Below are 20,579 nucleotides of genomic sequence, written 5' to 3'. Positions count from 1 at the left end.
AGGTTGGATGTGGGACTGCTGGCAGACGAGGAAGTGTGCGAGGGGGTGCGGGGTTGTATTGAAAGATATCTGGAGGCTAACGACAACGGGGGGGTGCAGGTGGGAGTAGTATGGGAGGCGCTGAAGGCGGTGGTCAGGGGAGAGTTAATCTCCATCAGGGCTCACAGGGTGAAGAGCGAGGGCAGGGATAGGGAGAGGTTAGTGGGGGAGATTTTAAGGGTGGACAGGAGCTATGCAGAGGCTCCGGATGAGGGACTACTCAGGGAGAGACGAAGTCTCCAGACGGAGTTCGACCTGTTGACCACAGGTAAGGCAGAGGCATAGTGGAGGAAGGCACAGGGGGCGATATGAATATGGGGAGGAGGCGAGCCGGATGCTGGCACACCAGCTCCGTAAGAGGATGGCAGCGAGGGAAATAGGTGGAGTCAAAGATGGCAGGGGAACTACGGTGCGGAGTGCTGGGAAAATGAATGAGGCTTTTAAGGCCTTTTACGAGGAACTGTATAGGTCCCAGCCCCCAGGGGGAAAAGAGGGGATGCGGCGATTCTTGGATCAGCTGAGGTTCCCAAGGGTGGAGGTGCAGGTGGTGGCTGGTCTGGGGGCGCCAATTGGGGTGGAGGAGCTGGTTAAAGGACTGGGGAGCATGCAGGCAGGGAAGGCCCCGGGGCCGGATGGGTTCCCGGTGGAGTTCTACAGGAAGTATGTAGACCTGTTAGCCCCGTTGCTGGTAAGGACCTTCAATGAATCAAGGGAGAGGGGGACCCTGCCCCTGACAATGTCAGAGGCGACGATCTCGTTGATCTTAAAGCGGGATAAGGACCCACTGCAATGTGGGTCAGATAGACCAATCTCGCTCTTTAATGTAGATGCTAAGTTGCTGGCAAAAATGTTGGCCATGAGGATTGAGGACTGTGTTCCGGGGGTGATTCACGAGGACCAGACGGGATTCGTAAAGGGTAGGCAGTTAAACACTAATGTGCGAAGGCTCTTAAATGTGATAATGATGCCATCGGTGGAGGGAGAAGCGGAGATAGTGACAGCCATGGACGCGGAGAAAGCCTTTGATCGGGTAGAGTGGGAGTATCTCTGGGAAGTGTTGAGGAGGTTTGGGTTCGGGGGAGGGTTTATCAGTTGGGTTAAGCTCCTGTATAAAGCCCCGGTGGCGAGTGTGGTCACGAACCGGCGGAGGTCGGAGTATTTCCGGCTGTATCGAGGGACGAGGCAGGGGTGCCCCCTGTCCCCTCTGCTGTTCGCATTAGCAATTGAACCTTTGGCCATGGCGTTATGGGAGTCGGGGAAATGGAAGGGGGTGGTTCGAGGGGGAGAGGAACATTGAGTGTCGCTGTATGTAGACGACCTGTTGCTCTATGTGACGGATCCAGTGGAGGGGATGGTTGAGGTAATGCAGATCCTACGGGAGTTTGGAGACTTTTCGGGCTATAATGTGGGAAAGAGTGAGCTCTTTGTGATCCACCCGGGGGACCAGGGAAGAGGGATAGAGGACCTACCGCTGAGGAGGGCGGAAAGGAGCTTTCGATATTTGGGGATTCAGGTAGCTAGGAGTTGGGGGGGGGCACTGCATAAGCTCAATTTGACGCGATTGGTGAAACAGATGGAGGAGGATTTTAAAAGGTGGGACATGTTGCCACTCTCGCTGGCGGGTAGGGTACAGTCGGTTAAAATGGTTGTCCTCCCGAGATTTCTTTTTGTATTCCAATGCCTCCCAATTGTGATTACTAAGGCCTTTTTTAAGAGGCTAAGCAGGAGCATTACGGGATTTGTGTGGGCGAGCAAGACCCCGCGGGTAAGGACGGGGTTCTTGGAGCGTAGCAGAGATAGAGGAGGGTTGGCATTGCCGAATCTGGGTGGTTATTATTGGGCAGCCAACGTGGCAATGATCCGTAAGTGGGTGATGGAGGGAGAGTGGGCGGCGTGGAAGAGATTGGAGATGGCGTCCTGCAAAGGAACGAGCCTGGGGGCGCTGGTGACGGCACCGCTGCCGCTCTCGCCGGCAAGGTATACCACGAGCCCGGTGGTGGCGGCAACGCTAAAGATCTGGGGGCAGTGGAGACGGCACAGGGGTGCGACGGGAGCCTCGGTGTGGTCCCCGATCAGAGACAACCATCGGTTTGTCCCAGGAAGGATGGACGGGGCATTTCAGAGCTGGCATCGGGTAGGGATTAGAAGAATGGGGGACCTGTTCATAGACGGGACTTTGCGAGCTTATGGGCGCTGGAGGAGAAGTTTGGACTACCCCCGGGAAATGCTTTCAGGTACATGCAAGTGAGGGTGTTTGTGAGGCAGCAGGTGAGGGAATTTCCGCTACTCCCGGCACAGGGGATTCAAGATAGGGTGATCTCGGGTGTATGGGTCGGGGAGGGCAAGGTGTCGGCGATATACCAGGAGATGAAAGAAGAGGAGGAGGCTTTGGTAGAGGAGCTGAAGGGTAAATGGGAGGAGGAGTTGGGGGTGGAGATTGAGGAGGGGCTATGGGCTGATGCCCTAAGTAGGGTTAATTCCTCTTCCTCGTGTGCCAGGCTTAGCCTGATACAATTTAAGGTGGTTCATAGAGCGCATATGATGGGGGCGAGGCTGAGTAGGTTCTTTGGGGTGGAGGACCAATGTGGGAGGTGCTCAGGAAGTCCGGCGAACCATGTCCATATGTTTTGGTCATGCCCGCCACTGGAGGGGTTCTGGAGGGGAGTGGCGGGAACAATATCTAAGGTGGTGAAAGTCCGGGTCAAGCCAAGCTGGGGGCTAGCACTATTTAGAGTAGTGGACGAGCCGGGAGTGCAGGAGGCGAAAGAGGCCGGTATTCTGGCCTTTGCGTCCCTAGTAGCCCGGTGAAGGATCTTGCTAATGTGGAAGGAGGCGAAGCCCCCCAGCGTGGAAGCCTGTGGGTTTATCAAGCTGGAAAGGATAAAGTTTGCCTTGAGAGGGTCTGCGCAGGGGTTCTACAGGCGGTGGCAACCGTTCCTAGATCATCTCGCGGAGCGTTAGATGAAGGTCGGACAGCAGCAACAGCAACCGAGAGGGCGGGGGGGGGGGCATCGTTCGTTGGGGGGGGGCGGGGGAGGGAGGGGGGGATCCTGTGGGGGGCATGTGAGCAAGAAAGCACATGAATGATCCAGAAACTGACATGTACGGGAAGAATCCAATGTACAAAGCTCTGTAATTTATTGACTTGCCATGTTCATGTCTTGCCACGCGAGTTCTTTTTCTTTTTTTTGTTACGTGGGGGGGGGGGGGTTTGTTTGTAAGATGGAAAATATTGTTATTGAAAAATTCTTAATAAAAATATATTTTTAAAAAAATGATAGACTGGTACAAAAGGTGAAGTCACACGGTATCAGGGGTGAGCTGGCAAGATGGATACAGAACTGTCTAGATCATAGAAGGCAGAGAGTAGTAATGGAAGGGAGCTTTTCTAATTGGAGGGCATGACTAGTGGTTTTCTGCAGAGATCAGTGCTGGGACCGTTGCTGTTCGTAATATATATAAATGATTTGGAGGAAAATGTAACTGGTCTGATTAGTAAGTTTGCAGACGACACAAAGGTTGGTGGAATTGCGGATAGCGATGAGGACTGTCAGAGGATACAGCAGGATTTAGATCGTTTGGAGATTTGGGCAGAGAGATGACAGATGGAGTTTAATCCGGACAAATGTGAGGTAGTACATTTTGGAAGATCAATGCAGGTAGGGAATATACAGTGAATGGTAGAACCCCCAAGCGTATTGAAAGTCAGAGAGATCTAGGTATACAGGTCCATAGATCACTGAAAGGGGCAACACAGGCGGAGAAGGTAGTCAAGAAGGCATACGGCATGCTTGCCTTCATTGGCCAGGGCATTGAGTATAAGAATTGGCAACTCATGTTGCAGCTGTATAGAACCTTAGTTAGGCCACACTTGGAGTATAGTGTTCAATTCTGGTCGCCACACTACCAGAAGGATGTGGAGGCTTTAGAGAGGGTGCAGAAGAGATTTACCAGGATGTTGCCTGGTGTGGAGGGTATTAGCTTTGAGGAGCAGTTGAATAAACTCGGTTTGTTCTCACTGGAACGACGGAGGTTGACGGGCGACCTGATAGAGGTCTACAAAATTATGAGTGGCATAGACAGAGTGGATAGTCAGAGGCTCTTTCCCAGGGTAGAGGGGTCAGTTACTAGGGGGCATTGGTTTAAGGTGCGAGGGGAAAGGTTTAGAGGAGATGTACGAGGCAAGTTTTTTACACAGAGGGTAGTGGGTGCCTGGAACTCGCTGCCGGAGGAGGTGGTGGAAGCAGGGACGATAGTGACATTTAAGAGACAAATACATGAATAGGATGGGAATAGAGGGATACGGACCCAGGAAGTGTAGAAGATTTTAGTTTAGACGGGTAGGCTTGGAGGGCCGAAGGGCCTGTTCCTGTGCTGTACTTTTCTTTGTTCTTTGTTCTATAATGGCCAGAAAATGGGCCTTCTGAAATGAATCTAACCATTCTGTCATGTAAATAATACCACATTAACTTTTGGAACGGGAAGAAAAGGATGAAAATGTATTTATGAACTTGGTTAGGATCTGGATTTTGCAGGGCAAAGAGAAAGGAAAATCCCTGGTAAATCACTTTGATTTCCCTTTTCATGAAAGAGAGTAATGTATTGCAGAAGGTAACTTTAACATTGTTAAATACTGAAAACTTGTCCTGCTTTCTGTTTTATTTTAGGGGCAATGCCAGTGGAGAGAATGCGTATGCGTCCATGGCTAGAAGAACAAATAAATTCAAATAAAATTGTTGGTTTGAAATGGCTGAACAAGGTAAACGCTCCAGTATATTCAGAAAGTACTGCACAATTTAATATTTTTACAAACTCCTTTGAGAACAGGCAGGACGATGGAGTTGAGGCCATGATGAGATCAGTCATCATCGTATTGAACGGTGGATTCGGCTCGAGAGGCTAAATTGTCCAGTCCTGCTCCTAGTTCTTATGTTCTAAGAAAGAACTATTCTGTCTCATTCTAGCTCCCAGCTCTTGGTCTGTAGCCCTGTAGGTAGCAGCACCTCAAGCACAAATCTGGAGTTCTTGATTAATGAGGGGACTTCTTGATTAATCAGGGGACATGGGGTTATGGGGAGAAGGCAAGAGAATGGGGATGAGGAGCATATCATCCATGATCGAATGGCGGAGCAGACTTGATGGGCCGAGTGGCCTAATTCTGCTCCTGTATCTCATGGTCTTAGATCAGACGATATTTTGAGTCTGAAGCTGCAGCAGGGATCCACTTTTACTATTGCAAAAGTGAAGCTAGCCTGTTGACACAGAGAGTGCACAGGCTCCTGTCCTGTTCTATCGAGCACTAGGATGAGGGAATTTGCCAGTAGTTGTCTGTCCTGTTGCCCTTATCTCCGGAACCTACATTCCCATTACTGCTCCCTTTCCAATGTATCATTCCACTGCTCCAGCCTTCAGAGAATCTCCCTTCCACTCTTATCCTCACCATTGATGACCATGCTTCCAGGATTTTGTTCCGATGCTCGGGAACTCGCTCTTCAGCAGTGTCACCTTACCACATCCCTCATTTTTACACCCTCCTTAAAGTTTTTTTATTTTCACTTCACCCTAATCTGTCCATCATTGGCTTGATCTTGTTTCCTTCAAATTGCCTTGGGCCATTTTTCTGCATTGAATGTGTAGCCATTCCTTGCTGTCTGTGTTCATTATAGTGACTGATGAGGAATTGTCAGAAGCTGTGTAAATGGGCCCTGGGGTAATATACTGGCATGGCCTGAGAATTAATTAATGGGCAGAAAACAGAGAGTAGGAATAAATGGGTAATTTCCCGGTTGGCAGGCTATGACTAATGAGGTACAACAAGTGCTTGGAAGCCCTAGCTGTTCACAAACTATTTCAATAATTTGGATGTGGGGACCAAATGTAAAATTTCCAGGTTTGCTGATCACACAAAACTAGGTGAGAATGCGAGTTGTGAGGAGAAGGCAAAGAGGCTTCATGGGAATTTCCACAGGCTATGTGAGTGAGAAAAAACATGGCAGATGGAAGAGAATGTGGAAAAATGTGAAGTTATCCATCTTGGTAGGAAAGCGGAAACTCAGAGTATTTCTTAAATAGTGAGAGATTGGGAAATGTTGATGTCCAAAGAGACCTGGATGTCCTTGTTCATAGTTCACTGTAAGCTAGCATGCAGGTCCAACAAGCAATGAGGAAAGCAAATGGAATGTTGTCCTTTATTCGCACAATGGGCTAAACAGCTGGCTTGCAATGCAGAACAAGGCCAGCAGCGCGGGTTCAATTCCCGTACCGGCCTCCCCGAACAGGCGCCGGAATGTGGCGACTCGGGGTTTTTCACAGTAACTTCATTGAAGCCTACTTGCGACAATAAGCGATTATTACTATTACAAGATATTTTGAGTATAGTATAGTAAGGAAGTCTTGTTGCAATTGAAGAGCCTTGATGAGACCGCACCTGGGGTGTTGTGTACAGTTTTGATCTCCTTGACTAAGGAAGGATTTATATGCCAGAGAGGGATAGGAACAAAGGTTCACCAGATTGATTCCTGGGATGGTGGTATTGTCCTCTGAGGAAAGATTGAGGAGATTGGGCCTGTATTCTTGAGAATTCAGAAGAGTGCAAAGTGTATGCTAAATTGCCCTTGGTGTCCAAAAAGTTTGGGTGGGGTTACTGGGATAGGGTGGAGGTGTGGGCTTGGGTAGGGTGCTCTTCCAAAGGGCCGGTGCAGACACGATGGGCTGTATGGCCTCCTTCTGCACTGTAAAATCTATGATTCTATGATGATCCCATTGAATCATACAGAATTCGTACAGGGGTCAACAGAGTAGATGCAGAAAGGATGCTTCACACACCTGGAGGGTCTAGAACCGGGGGAAACAGTCTCAGGAAAAGGGGTCGGCCATTTAGCAACAACAAAGAAAATTACAGCACAGGAACAGGTCCTTCGGCCCTCCCAGCCTGCGCCGATCCAGATCTTTTATCTAAACCTGTCGCCTATTTTCCAAGGATCTACTTCCCTCTGTTCCCCGCACGTTCATATATCTGTCTAGATGCATCTTAAATGATGCTATCGTGCCCGCCTCTACCACCCCCACTGGCAAAGCGTTCCAGGCACCCACCACCCTCTGCGTAAAAAACTTTCCACGCACATCTCCCTTTTTTCCCCCTCTCACCTTGAAATCGTGACCCCTTGTAATTGACACCCCCACTCTTGGAAAAAGCTTGTTGCTATCCACCCTGTCCATACCTCTCATAATTTTGTAGACCTCAATCAGGTCCCCCCTCAACCTCCGTCTTTCCAACGAAAACAATCCTAATCTACTCAACCTTTCTTCATAGCTAGCACCCTCCATACCAGGCAACATCCTGGTGAACCTCCTCTGCACCCTCTCTAAAGCATCTACACCTTCTGGTAATGTGGCGACCAGAACTGCACGCAGTATTCCAAATGCGGCCTAACCAAAGTTCTATACAACTGAAACATGACCTGCCGACTCTTGTACTCAATACCCCGTCCGATGAAGGCAAGCATGCTGTATGCTTGTGGGCAGCACGGTAGCATAGTGATTAGCACAATTGCTTCACAGCTCCAGGGTCCCAGGTTCGATTCCCGGCTTGGTCACTGTCTGTGCGGCGTCTGCACATTCTCCTGTGTGTGCGTGGGTTTCTTCCGGGTGCTCCGGTTACCTCCCACAGTCCAAAGATGTGCAGGTTAGGTGGACTGGCCATGCAAAATTGCCCTTATTGTCCAAAATTGCCCTTAGTATTGGGTGGGGTAACTGGGTTACGGGGATAGGGTGGAGGTATGCAGTTGGGAAGGGTGCTATTTCTAAGAGCCGGTGCAGACTCGATGGGCTGGATGGCCTCCTTCTGCACTGTAAATTCTATAAGCATCTATGCCTTCTTGACCACTCTTATCAACCTGCGTTGCCACCTTCAGGGTACAATGGACCTGAACTCCCAGATCTCTCTGTACATCAATTTTCCCCAGGACTCTTCCTAGTCTGCTCTTGAATTGGATCTTCCAAAATGCATCACCTCACATTTGCCTGGATTGAACTCCATCTGCCATTTCTCTGCCCAACTCTCCATTCTATCAATATTTTGCTGTATTCTCTGACAGTCCCCCTCGCTATCTGCAACTCCATCAATCTTAGTATCATCTGCAGATTTGCTAATTAGACCACCTATACCTTCGTTCAGATCATTTATGCATATCACAAACAACAGTGGTCCGAGCATGGATCCCTGTGGAGCACCACTAGTCACCCTTCTCCATTTTGAGACACTCCCTTCCACCACTACTCTCTGTCTCCTGTTGCCCAGCCAGTTCTTTATCCATCTAGCTAGTACACCCTGAACCCCATACGACTTCACTTTTTCCATCAACCTGGGAAACTTTATCAAACGCCTTACTGAAGTTCATGTATATGACATCTACAGCCCTTCCCTCATCAATTAACTTTGTCACTTCCTCAAAGAATTCTATTAGGTTTGTAAGACATGACTTTCCCTGCACAAAACCATGCTGCCCATCACTGATAAGTCTATTTTCTTCCAAATGTGAATCGATCCTATCCCTCAGTATCTTCTCCAACAGTTTGCCTACCACTGATGTCAAGCTCACAGGTCTATAATTCTCTGGATTATCCCTGCTACCCTTCTTAAACAAAGGGACAACATTAGCAATTCTCCAGTCCTCCGGGACCTCACCCCTGCTCAAGGATGCTGCAAAGATATCTGTTAAGGCCCCAGCAATTTCGCCCCTCGCTTCCCTCAGTAACCTGGGATAGATCCCATCCGGCCCTGGGGACCTGTCCACCTTAATGCCTTTTAGAATACCCAAAATTTCCCCCTTCCTAATGCCGACTTGACCTAGAGTATTTAAACATCCATCCCTAACCTCAACATCCGTCATGTCCCTCTCTTTGGTGAACACCGATGCAAAGTACTCATTAAGAATCTCACCCATTTCCTCTGACTCCACGTGTAAATTCCCTCTTTTGTCTTTGAGTGGCCCATCCTTTCTCTAGTTACCCTCTTGCCCCTTTTAGCCCTCGTTATTGCACGTTTGAGATTTGTCCTACTTTCCCATATTCCTCCAAAGCTTCATCAGTTTTAAGTTGCCTAGATCTTATGTATGCTTCCTTTTTCATCTTAGCTAGTTTCACAATTCCACCCGTCATCCATAGTTCCCTAATCTTGCCATTTCTCTCCTTCATTTTCACAGGGACATGTTTGTCCTGCACTCTAATCAACATTTCCTTAAAAGACTCCCACATTTCAAATGTGGATTTACCCTTAAACAGCTGCTCCCAATCCACATTCCCTAGCTCCTGCCGAATTTTGTTGTACTTGGCTTTTCTAAAATTTAGCACTCTTCCTTTAGGACCACTCTCGTCTTTGTCGATGAGTATTCTAAAACTTACGGAATTGTGATCGCTATTCCCAAAATAATCACCAACTGAAACTTCAACCACCTGGCCGGGATCATTCCCCAATACCAGGTCCAGTATGGCCCCTTCCCGAGTTGGACTATTTACATGCTGCTCTAAAAAACTCTCCTGGATGCTCCTTACAAATTCTGCTCCATCTATGCCTCTAACACTACATGAGTCCCATTCAATGTTGAGGAAGTTAAAATCTCCCATCACGACCAACCTATTGAACAAAGAACAAAGAACAAAGAAATGTACAGCACAGGAACAGGCCCTTCGGCCCTCCAACCCCCTGCCGACCATGCTGCCCGACTAAACTACAATCTTCTACACTTCCTGGGTCCGTATCCCTCTATTCCCATCCTATTCATGTATTTGTCAAGATGCCCCTTAAATGTCATTATCGTCCCTGCTTCCACCACCTCCTCCGGTAGCGAGTTCCAGGCACCCACTACCCTCTGCGTAAAAAACTTGCCTCGTACATCTACTCTAAACCTTGCCCCTCTCATCTTAAACCTATGCCCCCACTAATTGACCCCTCTACCCTGGGGAAAAGCCTCTGACTATCCACTCTGTCTATGCCCCTCATAATTTTGTATACCTCTATCAGGTCTCCCCTCAACCTCCTTCGTTCCAGTGAGAACAAACCGAGTTTATTCAACCGCTCCTCATAGCTAATGCCCTCCACACCAGGCAACATTCTGGTAAATCTCTTCTGCACCCTCTCTAAAGCCTCCACATCCTTCTGGTAGTGTGGCGACCAGAATTGAACACTATACTCCAAGTGTGGCCTAACTAAGGTTCTACACCTTCTGGTAATGTGGCGACATGACTTGCCAATTCTTATACTCAATGCCCCGGCCAATGAAGGCAAGCATGCCGTATGCCTTCTTGACTACCTTCTCCACCTGTGTTGCCCCTTTCAATGACCTGTGGACCTGTACTCCTAGATCTCTTTGACTTTCAATACTCTTGCGGGTTCTACCATTCACTGTATATTCCCTACCTGCATTAGACCTTCCAAAATGCATTACCTCACATTTGTACGGATTAAACTCCATCTGCCATCTCTCCTCCCAAGTCTCCAAACAATCTAAATCCTGCTGTATCCTCCGACAGTCCTCATCGCTATCCGCAATTCCACCAATCTTTGTGTCGTCTGCAAACTTACTAATCAGACCAGTTACATTTTCCTCCAAATCATTTATATATACTACAAAGAGCAAAGGTCCCAGCACTGATCCCTGTGGAACACCACTGGTCACAGCCCTCCAATTAGAAAAGCATCCTTCCATTGCTACTGTCTGCCTTCTATGGCCTAGCCAGTTCTGTATCCACCTTGCCAGCTCACCCCTGATCCCGTGTGACTTCACCTTTTGTACTAGTCTACCATGAGGGACCTTGTCAAAGGCCTTACTGAAGTCCATATGGACAACATCCACTGCCCTACATTTGCCCTATTGCTCCTACATTTTTCTATAACCTGTCGACATATTTGTACCTCTACTTCACGCTCGCTTTTGGGAGGCCTGTAATAAAATCCCAACAATGTTACTGCACCCTTCCTATTTCTTAGCTCTACCCATATTGCCTCAGTGCTCAAATCCTCCATAGTGCCCTCCGTAATCACAGCTGTGATATCATCTCTGACCAGTAATGCAACTCCTCCACCCCTTTTACCTCCGTCTCTATCCCTCCTGAAGCATCTATACTCTGGGATATTTAGTTGCCAATCTTGCCCTTCCCTCAACCAAGTCTCAGTAATACCAATAACATCATATTCCCAGGTAGGAATCCAAGCCTTAAGTTCATCTGCTTTATCTGCTACACTTCTCGCATTAAACAAATGCACCTCAGACCACCTGTCCCTTTGCGTTCATCACCTCTTCCCTGTCTACTCTTCCCCTTAGTCACAATGAGTTTATTATTTAGTACCTTACTGGCTTTAGTTGCTGCCTCTTTATTGACCTCTAACTTCCTAATCTGGTTCCCATCCCCCTGCCACATTAGTTTAAAACCTCCCCAACAGTGTTCGCAAAAGCACCCCCTAGGACATTGGTTCCAGTCCTGCCCAGGTTTAGACCATCCAATTTGTAATGGTCCCACCGCCCCAGAACCGGTTCCAATGTCCCAAAAATCTGAACCCCCCTCCCTCCTGCATCATCTCTCAAACCACGTATTCATTCTGACTATTCTTGAATTTCTACTCTGACTGTGTCGTGACACTGGTAGCAATCCTGAGATTACTACCTTTGAGGTCCTACTTTTTAACTTATCTCCTAACTCCCTAAATTCTGATTGTAGGACCTCATCCTGTTTTTTACCTATATCGTTGATGCCTATCTGCACCATGACAACTGGCTGTTCACCCTCCCCCTTCAGTATTTCCTGCGGCTGATCTGAGACATCCCTGACCCGTGCACCTGGGAGGCAACATACCATTCGGGAGTCTCGTTTTCGACCACAGAAACGCCTGTCTACTCCCCTTACAATTGAATCCCCAATAACTATAGCCCTGCCAGTCTTTTTCCCGCCCTTCTGTGCAGCAGAGCCAGCCACGGTGCCATGAGCCTGTCTCCTACTGCCTCCCCCTGATAAGTCATCTCCCCCAACAGTATCCAAAACAGTACACCTGTTTTAGAGGGAGATGACCACAGGGGACACCTGCACTGCATTCCTACTTTTTCTCTGCCTTTTGTTCACCCATTCCCTGTCTCCCTCACCAATCCTAATCTTCGATGTGACCAACTCACTGAACGTGCTATCCACGACCTCCTCAGCATCGCAGATGCTCCAAAGTGAGTCCATCCGCAGCTCCAGAGCCGTCATGCGGTCTAACAGGAGCTGCAGCTGGACACACTTCCCGCATATGAAGGAGTCAGGGGAATCGGCCGTGTCCCTGAACTTCCACATTGAGCACGAGGAGCATAACACGTGCCTGGGATCTCCTGCCATTTTTACACTTTACCGTAACTGATTACAAATATAATATCAAATAATGAATAAGTGAAAGGAATAAAGATTTTACTTACCAATCACAATACTTATTGATGCACAATCAATTGCACAAAGACTAAAGTTGGGTACAACTGTGGCTTTATTACAGTCAGATGCGTGGCCTCCTGCTGCAGCTGGCGAAATGGCAGGGCTCTGGAGGTCATGCATATTTATACAGTTCTCCGTGGACAGAGCCAGCCGGCGGAGCTACCGGCGAACCTGTAGTGCAGGTCCTACCTTACATCTCTTATTACAGTGGTTCACCACATTCGCCCCCTGTTAAAAATGAGTCCGCCGGGGGTGACGTGAAACTATATACAATAAGTGCAATTATGTACAGTGGTAGGGAAAGAAAAGTCCATGTTGACGGTCCGGAGTCCGTGAAAGGTTCAGCCGGTCCGGTGCTTGGTACTTCGTTGGGAGCGGTGTAACGGTGGCGGCGAAGGCGGTGGTGGAGGTGGCACCGATGGCGGTGGTGGCGGTGCTGATGCTGGCCAGTCATCGGGGAACTCCGGGAGCGTGCCGAAGTCCTCTTCGTACTCTTGTGCGGAAAAGGGAAGGGGGGAGTTGGTCTGGTGTGGTCAATATTGGCGGCGAGGTGGGGGGGGGGGGGGGCATTCGTGGGGGGGCGGGGTGTTGGGGTGGAACCTGACGGTGCCAGGTCCCTGAGTGAGACAGTATCTTGGCGGCCGTCGGGGAACTCAACGTAGGCATATTGAGGGTTGGCGTGGAGCAGGTGAACCCTGTCCACCAAGGGATCCGCCTTGTGGAGTCGGACGTGCCTACGGAGAAGGACCGGTCCTGGAGCAACGAGCCAAGTCGGGAGCGACACCCCGGATATGGACTTCCTGGGGAAGGTAAAAACACGTACATGGGGTGTATTATTAGTGGCGGTGCACAATAGTGACCGAATGGAGTGCAGAGCGTCTGGGAGGACCTCCTGCCAGCGAGAGGCTGGGAGGTTCTTGGACCGTAGGGCCAGCTCGACGGCCCTCCAAACCGTCCCATTCTCCCGTTCTACTTGCCCGTTTCTCCGGGGGTTGTAGCTGGTCGTCCTGCTGGAGGCTATACCCCTGCTGAGCAGGAACTGACGCAGCTCACCGCTCATGAATGAGGATCCCCTGTCACTGTGGATGTTGACGGGGAAATCGAACAGAGTGAAGATGGTGCTGAGGGCCTTGATGACGGTGGCAAACGTCATATCGGGGCATGGGATGGCGAAGGGGAATCTGGAGTACTCATCGACCACACTGAGAATGTACGTGTTACGGTCGGTGGAGGGAGGGGCAAACAAAGAACAAAGAACAAAGAAATGTACAGCACAGGAACAGGCCCTTCAGCCCTCCAAGCCCGTGCCGACCATACTGCCCGACTAAACTACAATCTTCTACACTTCCTGGGTCCGTATCCTTCTATTCCCATCCTATTCATATATTTGTCAAGATGCCCCTTAAATGTCCCTATCGTCCCTGCTTCCACTACCTCCTCCGGTAGTGAGTTCCAGGCACCCACTACCCTCTGCGTAAAAAACTTGCCTCGTACATCTACTCTAAACTTTGCCCCTCTCACCTTAAACCTATGCCCCCTAGTAATTGACCCCTCTACCCTGGGGAAAAGCCTCTGACTATCCACTCTGTCTATGCCCCTCATAATTTTGTATACCTCTATCAGGTCGCCCCTCAACCTCCTTCGTTCCAGTGAGAACAAACTGAGTTTATTCAATCGCTCCTCATAGCTTATGCCCTCCATACCAGGCAACATTCTGGTAAATCTCTTCTGCACCCTCTCTAAAGCCTCCACATCCTTCTGGTAGTGTGGCGACCAGAATTGAACACTATACTCCAAGTGTGGCCTAACTAAGGTTCTATACAGCTGCAACATGACTTGCCAATTCTTATACTCAATGCCCCGGCCAATGAAGGCAAGCATGCCGTATGCCTTCTTGACTACCTTCTCCACCTGTGTTGCCCCTTTCAATGACCTGTGGACCTGTACTCCTAGATCTCTTTGACTTTCAATACTCTTGAGGGTTCTACAATTCACTGTATATTCCCTACCTGCATTAGCCCTTCCAAAATGCATTACCTCACATTTGTCCGGATTAAACTCCATCTGCCATCTCTCCGCCCAAGTCTCCAGACAATCTAAATCCTGCTGTATCCTCAGACAGTCCTCATCGCTATCCGCAATTCCACCAACCTTTGTGTCGTCTGCAAACTTACTAATCAGACCAGTTACATTTTCCTCCAAATCATTTATATATACTACAAAGAGCAAAGGTCCCAGCACTGATCCCTGTGGAACACCACTGGTCACAGCCCTCCAATGAGAAAAGCATCCCTCCATTGCTACCCTCTGCCTTCTATGGCCTAGCCAGTTCTGTATCCACCTTGCCAGTTCACCCCTGATCCCGTGTGACTTCACCTTTTGTACTAGTCTACCATGAGGGACCTTGTCAAAGGCCTTACTGAAGTCCATATAGACAACATCTACTGCCCTACCTGCATCAATCATCTTAGTGACCTCCTCGAAAAACTCTATCAAGTTAGTGAGACACGACCTCCCCTTCACAAAACCGTGCTGCCTCTCACTAATACGTCCATTTGCTTCCAAATGGGAGTAGATCCTGTCTCGAAGAATTCTCTCCAGTAATTTCCCTACCACTGAAGTAAGGCTCACCGGCCTGTAGTTCCCGGGATTATCCTTGCTACCCTTCTTAAACAGAGGAACAACATTGGCTATTCTCCAGTCCTCCGGGACATCCCCTGAAGACAGCGAGGATCCAAAGATTTCTGTCAAGGCCTCAGCAATTTCCTCTCCAGCCTCCTTCAGTATTCTGGGGTAGATCCCATCAGGCCCCGGGGACTTATCTACCTTAATATTTTTTAATACACCCAACACCTCGTCTTTTTGGATGACAATGTGACCCAGGCTATCTACACCCCCTTCTCCAGACTCAACATCTACCAATTCCTTCTCTTTGGTGAATACTGATGCAAAGTATTCATTTAGTACCTCGCCCATTTCCTCTGGCTCCACACATAGATTCCCTTGCCTATCCTTCAGTGGGCCAACCCTTTCCCTGGCTACCCTCTTGCTTTTTATGTACGTGTAAAAAGCCTTGGGATTTTCCTTAACCCTATTTGCCAATGACTTTTCATGACCCCTTCTAGCCCTCCTGACTCCTTGCTTAAGTTCCTTCCTACTTTCCTTATATGCCACACAGGCTTCGTCTGTTCCCAGCCTTTTAGCCCTGACAAATGCCTCCTTTTTCTTTTTGACGAGGCCTACAATATCACTCGTCATCCAAGGTTCCCGAAAATTGCCGTATTTATCTTTCTTCCTCACAGGAACATGCCTGTCCTGTATTCCTTTCAACTGACACTTGAAAGCCTCCCACATGTCAGATGTTGATTTGCCCTCAAACATCCGCCCCCAATCTATGTTCTTCAGTTCCCGCCTAATATTGTCATAATTAGCCTTCCCCCAATTTAGCACATTCATCCTCGGACCACTCTTATCCTTGTCCACCAGTACTTTAAAACTTACTGAATTGTGGTCACTGTTACCGAAATGCTCCCCTACTGAAACATCTACCACCTGGCCGGGCTCATTCCCCAATACCAGGTCCAGTACTGCCCCTTCCCTAGTTGGACTGTTTACATATTGTTTTAAGAAGCCCTCCTGGATGCTCCTTACAAACTCCGCCCCGTCTAAGCCCCTGGCACTAAGTGAGTCCCAGTCAATATTGGGGAAGTTGAAGTCTCCCATCACCACAACCCTGTTGTTTTTACTCTTTTCCAAAATCTGTCTACCTATCTGCTCCTCTATCTCCCGCTGGCTGTTGGGAGGCCTGTAGTATACCCCCAACATTGTGACTGCACCCTTCTTATTCCTGATCTCTACCCATATAGCCTCACTGCCCTCTGAGGTGTCCTCTCGCAGTATAGCTGTGATATTCTCCCGAACAAGTAGCGCAACTCCGCCTCCCCTTTTACATCCCCCTCTATCCCGCCTGAAACATCTAAATCCTGGAACGTTTAGCTGCCAATCCTGCCCTTCCCTCAACCAGGTCTCTGTAATGGCAATAACATCATAGTTCCAAGTAGTAATCCAAGCTCTAAGTTCATCTGCCTTACCCGTAATGCTCCTTGCATTAAAACATATGCACTTCAGGCCACCAGACCCGTGTTCAGCAACTTTTCCCCGTCTGCTCTGCCTCAGAGCCACACTGTCCCTATTCCCTAGTTCTCCCTCAATGCTCTCACCTTCTGACCTATTGCTCCCGTACCCACCCCCCTGCCATACTAGTTTAAACCCTCCCGTGTGACACTAGCAAACCTCGCGGCCAGGATATTTATGCCTCTCCGGTTTAGATGCAACCCGTCCATCTTATACAGGTCACACCTGCCCCGGAAGAGCTCCCAGTGGTCCAGAAAACGGAAACCCTCCCTCCTACACCAGCTGTTTAGCCACGTGTTTGTCTGCTCTATCTTCCTATTTCTAGCCTCACTGGCACGTGGCACAGGGAGTAATCCCGAGATTACAACCCTCGAGGTCCTGTCTTTTAACTTTCTGCCTAGCTCCCTGAACTCCTGCTGCAGGACCTCATGCCCCTTCCTGCCTATGTCGTTAGTACCAATATGTACAACGACCTCTGCCTGTTTGCCCTCCCCCTTCAGGATTCCCTCTACCCGTTCGGAGACATCCTGGACCCTGGCACCAGGGAGGCAACATACCATCCTGGAGTCTCTTTCACGTCCACAGAAGCGCCTATCTGTGCCCCTGACTATAGAGTCCCACGCTGAGGCGTTCAAAGGGGCGGGAAGCCTTCACCAGGCACGCACGGTCTGGCCGGTAGAAGTGCAGCTTGCACTCCGCACAGACCTGGCAGTCCCAGGTGACTGTCCTTACTTCCTCGACGGAGTGGGGCAGATTGCGAGCTTTGACCAGATGGTACAATCGAGTGACCCCCCCGGGTGACAAAGGCTATCGTGTAGGGCCCGGAGTTGGTCCACTTGTGTGCTGGCACATGTACCTCGGGAGAGGGCGTCTGGGGGCTCGTTGAGTTTACCGGGGCGATACAAGATCTCGTAATTATAGGTGGAGAGCTCGATTCTCCACCGCAAGATTTTATCATTTTTGATCTTGCCCCGCTGTGTGTTATTGAACATGAAGGCTACCGACCGTTGATCCGTAAGGAGAGTGAATCTCTTACCGGCCAGGTAATGCCTCCAATGCCGCACAGCTTCAACGATAGCTTGGGCCTCCTTTTCGACGGATGAGTGTCGAATTTCAGAGGTATGAAGGGTGCGGGAAAAGAATGCCACGGGTCTGCCTGCCTGGTTTAGAGTGGCGGCAAGGGCGACGTCTGAAGCATCGCTTTCTACTTGGAAAAGCAGTGACTCGTCCACTACGCGCATCCCGGCCTTGGCGATGTCTGCTCTGATGCGGGCGAAAGCGTGTTGTGCCTCGGCCGCGAGGGGGCATTGGGTGGACTGAATGAGTGGGCGGGCCTTGTCCGCATAGTTTGGGACCCACTGAGTGTAGTAGGAAAAGAACCCCAGGCAGCGTTTGAGGGCCTTGGGGCAGTGGGGAAGTTCCATGAGGGGACGCATGCGGTCGGGGTCGGGCTTTGGACTATACAGCCGAGAATGGCTAACCAGGTCGTGCTGAACACACACTTCTCTTTGTTGTAGGTCAGGTTGAGAAGAGTGGCAGTGCGGAGGAATTTATCGAGGTTGGCACCGTGGTCCTGCTGGTCATGGCCGCAGATGGTGACATTATCTAAGTACGGAAAGGTGACCTGCAAACCGTAAGGGGGGTTAAGGGCCCGCCGAATTTGAGGGTGAGGCCCTGGAGGTTGCACTGGAAGTCCAGGCCCAACAGGAGTGCAGCACAGAGATTAGGAAGGACATAGAGGCGGAAGTTACTAAATTCTACGCCCTAGACCGTGAGGGTGACTGTACAAAAGCCTCGGATCGGGATGGAGTGGAATCCGGAGGCTAGGGAGATCCTTTGATTGGCACGGTGGACCGCGAGGGAGCAGCGTCTGACCGTATCTCGGTGAATGAAGCTTTCGGTGCTCCCGGAGTCCAGCGTGGCCGTTGATTTTAACCGTCGTCGACGTGGTGGCCAGGTTGTGCGAGCGAGATTGGTCCAGCGTCAGCGAAGCGAGCTGCGGGTAGCCATCGGATGCTTCGGGTGGCGAGCGTGTGTGGGTCCGATGTCGGGATGTCCGGAGACCCTGTGGGCGACAAGATGGTGGCGCCCATGGTGCGCACATTGCGGGGTCGGGACAAGATGGCGGCATCCGGGACTTCCGGTGACGGCGGGCGGGAGGCAGCCGCGCGTTGGAGGGCTCCCGTTCGGGAACGGCATTGTCGGGTGTTAACGCCCGGTCCTAGGGCCAGCGAAGGCAGTAAAAGTCGGGAGACAGCACAGAGGAGGAGAAGAATGTCGAAGACCAGCAAATAAACGGCCGTGAAAAAAGCGGCTGCAAGTCCGTTGGGGAGTGGAAAGGTCACCGCGGGGTCAGTAAAGAAAATGGAGGCTGGAGCACCAGGGGAGGCTGCACTGCTTACGGCTGAAGGAATAGCTAAGGTGATGGCTGCGGAATTCGAAAAGCAGTTGGCGCAGATTGCGAAATGCATGGAGACGGTGAGGAAGGAGATGAGAGAGGTTTTGAGTGTGCTGGTGGAGGAGGCGGTTTCCCCGGTGAGGACGGAGGTGGCGAACACAGTGGCGGAGGTGCGAGAGCAAGGGGAGTGGAGGAGACGTTATTGCAGCACGGCGATCAACTTGCCTCGATGGGGAAGGAGATGCGGAAGGTGATGGACATTAACAAGGATCTGCGAGGAAAAATGGAAGAACTGGAAAACAGATCCAGGCGACAGAATTTGAGGATTGTGGGGCTGCCCGAAGGAGTTGAAGGACCGAAGCCGACTGAGTAATGCCGCGATGCTGGCAAAACTATTGGGGGAGGGGGAGGATCCCTCCCGATATGAACTGGATCGGGCTCATCGGTCGTGGAGGCCTGTACCAAAGGCGAGTGAGCCGCTAAGGGCAGTGACTCTGTGCTTCCGTAGGTACAGGGTGACGGAGAAGGTCCTGAGCTGGGCCAAACAGAAGCGGGTGGTGCAATGGGCTGGAGCTGGTATACGTGTATACCAGGACTTTACGGTGGAGCTGGCGAGGAGGCGGGCTGCCTTCAACCGGGTGAAGAGGGCACTGTACATTAGCAAAGTGCAGTGCGGCATTGCATATCCAGCGAAGCTGAGGGTGACTTATAAGCTCAGGGACTTTTATTTTGTAACGGCGGAAGCAGCGGAGGAGTTTGCGAAGGCAGAAGAACTGTGGCAGAACTGACAAATTGAGAAATGGCCATGTGCCGATGTAACCTCATGACTGTATTTTCATAGAATTATCATAGAATTTACAGTGCAGAAGGAGGCTGCATCCGGGACTTCCGGTGACGGCCCATCGAGTCTGCACCGGCTCTTGGAAAGAGCACCCTACCCAAGGTCAACACCTCCACCCTATCCCCATAACCCAGTAACCCCACCCAACACTAAGGGCAATTTTGGACACTAAGGGCAATTGATCATGGCCAATCCACCTAACCTGCACATCTTTGGACTGTGGGAGGAAACCGGAGCACCCGGAGGAAACCCACGCACACACGGGGAGGATGTGCAGACTCCACACAGACAGTGACCCAAGCCGGAATCGAACCAGGGACCCTGGAGCTGTGAAGCGATTGTGCTATCCACAACTCTACCGTGCTGCCCCTTTTTTGTTTCACTGCGCGCGGGTGTAGGGGCTAAAGGAGCCAATGTTGTATATATTTGGACAAAGGAAGTGATTGGACTTTCACTCGAAATTAGGGCTCTTTGGGGTGTAGGTGGATATGCGGGTTTTTTGTGCTAAAAGGGGATCTCAGGGCTTTCCTAGGGCCGGGCAAGGGGGAAAGGGACCCGGGCGGGGGCCTCCACGCTGGCTGGTTTAAGCCGGCCAGTGAACGGGAGTGAGGTGGGGGAGGGGCTGCGGCCATCGGAGCCTGGCAGAACAGGGTCCGAGTGGTCTACCCGGGGTGGAAAGTTGGGGGGAAGGAACCCAGGTTGGGGGGAGGA

General features: G+C 50.3%; 1 protein-coding gene across 2 annotated transcripts in view; it reads left to right on the top strand.

The window, feature by feature from the left end:
- irf2b (interferon regulatory factor 2b) overlaps nt 1-20,579 on the top strand; it is a 163,788-nt gene that overhangs the window by 58,556 nt on the left and 84,653 nt on the right. For both annotated transcript variants that reach the window (XM_072515865.1, XM_072515864.1), the window contains exon 3: nt 4,707-4,798. In XM_072515865.1, the coding sequence (XP_072371966.1) occupies nt 4,712-4,798 (87 nt within the window). In that variant the 5' untranslated portion in view covers nt 4,707-4,711. The remainder of the gene's footprint in view (nt 1-4,706; nt 4,799-20,579) is intronic.

This window comes from Scyliorhinus torazame, chromosome 9 (assembly GCF_047496885.1).
Source record: "Scyliorhinus torazame isolate Kashiwa2021f chromosome 9, sScyTor2.1, whole genome shotgun sequence".
Lineage (NCBI taxonomy): Eukaryota > Metazoa > Chordata > Chondrichthyes > Carcharhiniformes > Scyliorhinidae > Scyliorhinus > Scyliorhinus torazame.
Note: the sequence above shows the minus strand (reverse complement) of the source record. Positions and strands in the feature narration are given on the sequence as shown.